Source organism: Ranitomeya imitator, chromosome 2 (assembly GCF_032444005.1).
Source record: "Ranitomeya imitator isolate aRanImi1 chromosome 2, aRanImi1.pri, whole genome shotgun sequence".
NCBI classification, from domain to species: domain Eukaryota; kingdom Metazoa; phylum Chordata; class Amphibia; order Anura; family Dendrobatidae; genus Ranitomeya; species Ranitomeya imitator.
In genome coordinates, this window is record NC_091283.1 from 132,286,727 (window position 1) to 132,294,131 (window position 7,405).

The 7,405-nt window shown below is 41.0% G+C and overlaps 1 protein-coding gene across 1 annotated transcript; it reads left to right on the top strand.

Annotated features, from left to right (window-relative positions):
• The first annotated feature begins 3,666 nt into the window (after nucleotides 1-3,666).
• LOC138667235 (phytanoyl-CoA dioxygenase domain-containing protein 1-like) lies at nucleotides 3,667-6,391 on the top strand. Its single transcript, XM_069755500.1, has 6 exons — nucleotides 3,667-3,838; nucleotides 4,014-4,230; nucleotides 4,313-4,404; nucleotides 4,528-4,667; nucleotides 5,339-5,443; nucleotides 5,934-6,391. The coding sequence occupies exons 1-6, from the start codon at nucleotides 3,709-3,711 to the stop codon at nucleotides 6,039-6,041; spliced, it is 792 nt and encodes a 263-aa protein (XP_069611601.1). The 5' UTR covers nucleotides 3,667-3,708; the 3' UTR covers nucleotides 6,042-6,391.
• Nucleotides 6,392-7,405: the final 1,014 nt, after the last annotated feature.

Below are 7,405 nucleotides of genomic sequence, written 5' to 3' on the forward strand. Positions count from 1 at the left end.
ATGCCCCCTGAAGGTCAATCTTCGTAAGCCAACTAGCTCCCTTAATCCTAGCAAACAAATCGGTAAGCAAAGGTCAAGGGTATTGAAACTTGACCGTGATTTTATTCAAGAGGCGATAATCAATACAGGGTCTCAAGGAACCATCTTTTTTAGCAACAAAAAAGAACCCCACTCCCAACGGTGAAGAAGATGGCCGAATATGCCCTTTCTCCAAAGACTCCTTAATATAGCTCCACATGGCGGTATGTTCAGGCACAGACAGGTTGAAAAGTCGACCCTTAGGAAACTTACAGCCTGGAATCAAGTCAATAGCACAATCGCAGTCCCTGTGCGGTGGAAGGAAACTGGACTTGGGCTCATCGAATACATCCTGAAAATCAGACAAAAACTCTGGAATTTCAGAAGAGGAAGAAAAGGAGATTGACATCAAAGGAACATCATTATGAACCCCCTGACAACCCCAACTAGTCACAGACATGGACTTCCAATCCAACATAGGATTATGTACCTGCAACCACGGAAAACCCAGCACGATAGCATCATGCAAATTATGCAACACCAGAAATCGACAATCTTCCTGATGGGCTGGCGCGTCCAAAACTGGGGCTTAATTTTAGCCAAGGGTGTAGCATCAATGCCCCTTAAAGGAATAGCGTTCTGCAAAGGCTGCAAGGGAAAACCACAACGCCTGGCAAACTCAAAGTCCATTAAGTTCAAGGCGGCGCCTGAATCCACAAATGCCATGACAGAAAATGATGACAATGAGCAGATCAAGGACACAGATAACAGAAATTTAGGTTGTACAGTACTGATGGTAAATGAACTAGCGATCCTCTTTGTCCGCTTAGGGCAGACTGAAATGACATGAGAAGCGTCGCCACAATAATAACACAACCTATTCTGACATCTGAATCCTTGTCGTTCCATTCTAGACAGAATCCTATCACACTGCATTGGCTCAGGAATCTGCTCTGAGGACAACGCCACGGCGCGCACAGTTCTGCGCTCCCGCAAGCGCCGGTCAATCTGAATGGCCAGAGACATAGAATCACTCAGACCGGAAGGCGTGGGAAACCCCACCATAACATCTTTAACGGATTCAGAAAGACCCTTTTTGAAAATTGCCGCCAAAGCATCATTATTCCATTTAGTCATCACAGACCATTTTTTGAATTTCTGACAATACAATTCTGCCGCCTCTTGACCCTGAGACAGGGCCAACAAGGTCTACTCAGCTTGATCCACAGAATTAGGTTCATCATATAATAATCCTAAAGCCTGAAAAAAGGAGTCTACATTAAGCAAAGCCGGATTCCCAGATTCCAGGGAAAACGCCCAATCCTGCGGGTCGCCACGCAGCAGGGAGATGACGATTTTAACCTGCTGAATGGAATCACCGGAGGATCGAGGTCTCAAAGCAAAAAACAGTTTACAGTTGTTTTTAAAACTCAAAAATTTGGACCTGTCACCGAAAAATAAATCAGGAGTAGGAATCTTCGGTTCTAAAACAGGAGTCTGAACAACATAATCAGAAATACCCTGTACCCTAGCAGCAAGCTGGTCTACACGAGAAGCTAATTCCTGAACATTCAAGCTAGCACTAGGCTCCTCAGCCACCCAGAGATAAAGAGGGAAGAGAAGATAAAGCAGACTGAAGAAAAAAAATGGCTCAACACCTTTCTTCCCTTCTTCTGAGATGCATTTAACTCATTATTGGCCAGTTGTACTGTTATGAACCGGTGACCTTGGAGCAGCATGAAAACTTTCACTGGAGTAGGTGGTAACTATACTGACCGCAAATCCTGATCTTAACACCGCAACTAGAAGTAGCCGTGGGGTGTACTTAACAAACCCTAGACACCTCGTCACAGCCGGAGGACTAGATACCCCTATAGATAGAAGTAGGAATACTACCTTGCCTCAGAGAAGAACCCCAAAGGATAGGCAGCCCCCCACAAATATTGGCTGTGAGTAGGAGAGGAAAGACAAACACAGGCAGAAAACAGGATTTAGCACAAGAGGCCACTCTAGCTAAAATAGGAAAGGATAGGACAGCGTACTATGCGGTCAGTATTAAAACCCTTCCAAAAATATCCACAGCAGATTATACAAACAATTCCTCCATCTAACTAAAGACGTGGAACGTATATCTGCAACTCCAGAGACTCCTACACTCAGAGCAGGAATACAATAAAAAAACAGAAACAGACACTTATCTTTGCTGAATTGGCAGCTAAGCAGGAGAAGCCAGACAGAGATCCAACACTTCCCAAGAAACATTGACAACTGGCAAGGACTAATGAGTCCTGCAAACCTAAATACCCCAGTCAGAATTGCAATCAGCAGATACACCTGTCCAGGACTGCAGCCCAGAGACAACTGCATTACCACCTACAACCACCGGAGGGAGCCCAAAAGCAGAATTCACAACAGTGCTGCTTATTCACCATCTGGACTATCCTGCGTTACAACCTTTCATCAATTTTTCTTTGCATGTCACATCAGGGAGATTAACTACAGTGCCATGGGTTGTAAACCTCTTGATTATGTTGCCCACCATGGACAAAAGAACATCAAGATCTCTGAAGATGGACTTGTAACTTTGTAACCTTGAGACCGTTGATATTTTTCAACAATTTTGGTTCTAAAGTCCTCAAACAATTCTCTTCTCCTCTTTCTGTTCTCCATGCTTAGTGTGGCACACACAGACACACAATGCAAAGATTGAGACAACTTCTCCCCTATTTATCATTTGTGATTTTCATATTTCCCACACCTGTTACTTGCCACAGGTGGGTTTGAACAATCATTACATGCTTGCCAAAAAGTTGTGTACTCACAATTTTATAAAGGTGCCAACCTCTTCCGACAAGCCTACAACCTGCAGTAACCACCGATTGACCAAACCGCTGCACGGCCAGCTCTACCCTCACCTACTGTATCCTCACCCATCCCTTGTAGATTGTGAGCCCTCGCGGGCAGGGTCCTCTCTCCTCCTGTACCAGTTGTGACTTGTATTTTTCAAGATTATTGTACTTGTTTTATTATGTATACCCCTCCTCACATGTAAAGCGCCATGGAATAAATGGCGCTATAATAATAAATAATAATAATAATAATAATAATAACTATTTTGTCCTGCCTATTTTGGGGGTTTTGTGTGAAACTATATCCAATTTGACTTCTTTTCTCAGATTTTTTTTGTGCTGTTCCAAAACACTCAAAGGAAATAAAAAACATGCACTTACATTTTCTGGAACAATTTCAAGGGTGCCAACACTTGCCTGTACATACAGTATGTATATATTACATGTAAATAAATCAGTTGCTTGCTTTTGCTAAACCTTCTAACATATCTCGCACTTGCTTCCTGATATGGAATTTCCAGGACCAGATCTCACCACAATGAAGTCACAATCATGCTGTGATGATGCATGAAGGATAGAACAAGGAAATTCTGGTCTCTGAGTTTCAGAATGTGATGTATTCATGAGACTTCAGAATGTATAACTCAGGGCTATAATATTTACTATGCCATGCAGGAAACGAAAACATAAAAAGTAAAATAACCTGTTCTTAGAAATCGCGTCCTGGGTTGGGCAGCTATCAGATGTGAAGTAGTATATAAGTCAGTGTGATACGCTCACAGTTATCCGCTCAGGGTGTAGGCATTTTCACTATAGCTGAAAGCATCCCACTAAATACACTATGAAGACTGACACTAACCAGATGAAGGATGTCTATGACGCCAATGGTTTCCTGACTGCAGTTGATGTATTAGATGAGAAGGAATTGCACCTTGCTCAGAAGGAACATATGAAGCTGGAAGAGAAGTTTGGTAAGTTTCCAGTTTACATTGCATTGAGGGATCTGTCGGCTTTATTGCACATTTATCCATGATGATCAGAATATTTTTTTCAAAAAAGAATATATTTGAGTTGAAGAAATAATATATCTACGTATGTGCTAATCACTGCGGTCATGATCTTATTCCCATATATCTTATATTTCAGGTAAAGAGTACACTCAGTACAATCTACACAACATCCACATGCAGTATGAGTGGGTGATGAATCTCGCCGCCCATCCCAATCTACTGAAAGCTATCACCGCAGTATTGGGCCTTAACGTCATCCTTTTAGACTCAAGATTTATCTGTAAATATCCCTCCTCTGAGGTTCCACACAAAGATAACACTCCTCCCTACGTTGCTTGGCATCAGGATATCAAGTGAGTATGGAAGCTGGTAGATAATAAATAAGATCTTCTTATGAATATAGACCCTAAACAGTATTTCCTTACATTGTTACAGATACTGGGGGTTTGAAGGAGGACCAGTGGCTTCTGTATGGCTGGCATTTGATGATGTTGATGCAGAAAATGGAGTCCTACAAATCATTCCAGGTATGCTCTTGCTTTGGCTTTTTCTCTAATTGCTAAATGTAAAAATACTAAAAAAATATTCTTTTTTGTATATGAATTTACATTAAAACTTCTATGCATTATTTGTCATGTGTAACACCCCAGAGAGTCATAAACAAGGTATTCTGGAGCACAGGATCGCTGAGATCCCCGGGAACATGCTGACCACAAACCAGGAGATCCCAGAACACCTGGTGAATGTAGAAGATCTGGTTGAGTGTCCGCTTAAAGCTGGTCAAATGTCTGTAAGTACAAAATAATCCTACAGAGACGTTACACGGATGTGCTTATTAAATGATGCAGAATGGAATTATTGTCATTCGTGTCCCTTAATATTTGACAGTGAAATTATTATTATTATTATTATTTATTGTTATAGCGCCATTTATTCCATGGCGCTTTACATGTGAGGAGGGGTATACATAATAAAAACAAGTACAATAATCTTGAACAATACAAGTCATAACTGGTACAGGAGGAATTCATTTTGTGTGGCTGTCTGTACGCAGAGCACCACTGCTTCTGTTACAGATTCATCCTATGTACTGAAACAATAGAAATGTCCTTTTTAGAAATATGTAGTGAGAAAATCAATCAGTTAAATATAATTTAATGTCTAATAAGCATGAACGGGAATGTGCCGTATTGGAGGATACCAGCACTGGATATGTATGAGATGTATGTCATGTCCATGATGCTGCCTGCTATGTAGATAAATCATCTAGAGTCATCTCGATGGATAAATCCTAATCTCAGAGAAGAATGTATAGATGGACAAATATTAGAATCTATGACCAGTCAGCAGAAATTGAAACCTGTTGATGAGGAGTTTCCATGTAAATTTTCCATGTAATGAGCCAAGTGTAATGTGTAAGACTTGTGTATTGAACAACCTCTCCATCATCCATACTGACAGGTCCATGATGGTCTGACTGTACATGCCAGTGAACCCAACATGTCAGACAGAAGAAGATGTGGATTTGTCATCCGTTATGTTCCTACGACAGCTTATCCTGTTGAGGTAAGCAATCAAACCCAGAAGATTGAATATGATTTCAAAACCACAAGCTGAAAGGAGTAACCACAAGCCACAAAAAAGGATATACATATAATATTTATTATAAAAATCACAATAAAATCAGATTAGACATAGTACATATGAACATAGTACATACAAATGGAGGAGACATCAAGGTAGGCAAGGGATCGGTTCAGGATGAAAATTTGAACCTAGGAAAGCTGGGTAGATAAATATTGCGAATGCAAACAGATATCACCAAATGAAAGCCTAAATAGCTGCTAATTATGTCTGTAACATGAAAAGCCATAGCACATATCCAGCTGCTTACCCATAATAGGTCCTGACCACTCCTTGCGGCCCCTGATGCGCGTTTCGTTCCCTTGCTTTCTCAATGGGGGGTAGATAGCCAATATGAATATGATTGCAGCCTGTAATCCTGCTGAAGAGAAATTATCACTCTTCTCTTACACCATTTGTGCTTCTTTTCCAGGACCCAGAACGTCCCAGGACTTTTCCTGCAACTGTATTGGTGGCTGGATCAGATGAATATAATCACTTTAAAGACAACGCTCCGAATTTCTTCACCAAAACGTTTTAAGAGCTTAGTAACACTGTGCTGTATTATGTCTGTGAGGTCCATAACCATTTATTCATACGGTCGTAATTCACATCAATCTGCGGAATAATACATAGAATCCGTTGTATCAGTCATTACAGAAGTGTCTTATGTTCCTCGTGTATATTCTGTGACTCCTCTCGTACATTCTGCACGTCACTTTATGCTCTTATTCGCACTTATGAAGATAAACATTGTTCTAATCTGTAATATTTCCAGACTGAGCCGGAATATGTGAATGTGACATTGTGATGTAAAATGTTAACTTATTAAACTTTATTGTCCTGTTACTTTTTATAACCTGCTGTAAAATAAACTGTGTGTGAAGTAAATGGAGACAATTGTGGTATTTACTTTCTTGAACAATTCATGCAAATGGGAACAGAAATAGATTGTGAGACTCCATTGCAGCACACTGGCCGGTGCGGTGACCACACTGCGAGGCTGACTAATTGCTGGCAAACAGGAATAATCGCCGGCTCCACTTTTACTTTCACAATGTGAACATTAGGAAGTATACTTGGTTACATACGCTTTTGGGAGCAAATTCAGGAATTATACAAAAAATAGCATAAAATAAAGAGAATTCCCTGTATAAAATTTAAGGGATTTTCCCCCAAACAAAATACTTATTAATAAAAAGATCTTGGAATAGTAATAATTTCCACAATTGGATGAGTTAAAAAAATATTAAATAAAATGCACTAGTGCTGAGGTAATCTTATAAATGTGCCGCTGCTGTGTACTGTGTAATGGCCGCGTCTGACCGTACAGGAACATGGTCTGATCATACAACAGCTCCAGAGCAGGAGAGGAAGCAAAAGAGGGGATACAGACATTACAGCAGGGGATCACGGCTGATTCTTCCTGCAAGAAGAAACATTTCCCTGCCTGTTTAAAAATGTCTTTTACCTCACAGAGCCCTCCGTTCTCTATCCCTGTTCATCTAATAAGCCGCAGACCACTATAAGCCTGTGTAACACTCCAGGTAACTGGTTGTTATAGTGATGTTGCCTTCCCTTCGGGGAGGGTGATATCACGCTTGGAGGCAAGGAGGATTTCCTTTATCAGGTAAGCACCTACATTCAACATATTCTGACTCCAGGCCAGAAGGGGGAGCTCTGAACCCGGATTCAGGGGAGCTTCCCCAGCTTTAAGTATTCTGGTCTGGAGGAGGAGTTAGTCAGTTGGAGTTACATTTCAAAAACCTGACCGGCACATCCAAACATAGACTCAGTGTGAACAGGTGCTGAACCTAGAGTCGCCAACTCGTATATAGTTAAGTAAATAAGGCAGCACACTGCAGCGCTAGAACATACAAACTTGAAAAACGAAATTTGAACTGC

Bases quoted from the DNA above. Each gene is read 5' to 3' on its own strand.
- LOC138667235 (XM_069755500.1), top strand. From the start codon at position 3,709: ATGAAGACTGACACTAACCAGATGAAGGATGTCTATGACGCCAATGGT. The intron at 3,839-4,013 runs GTAAGTTTCCAG...CTTATATTTCAG, and splicing joins GAAGCTGGAAGAGAAGTTTG to GTAAAGAGTACACTCAGTAC. The intron at 5,444-5,933 runs GTAAGCAATCAA...CTTCTTTTCCAG, and splicing joins CGACAGCTTATCCTGTTGAG to GACCCAGAACGTCCCAGGAC.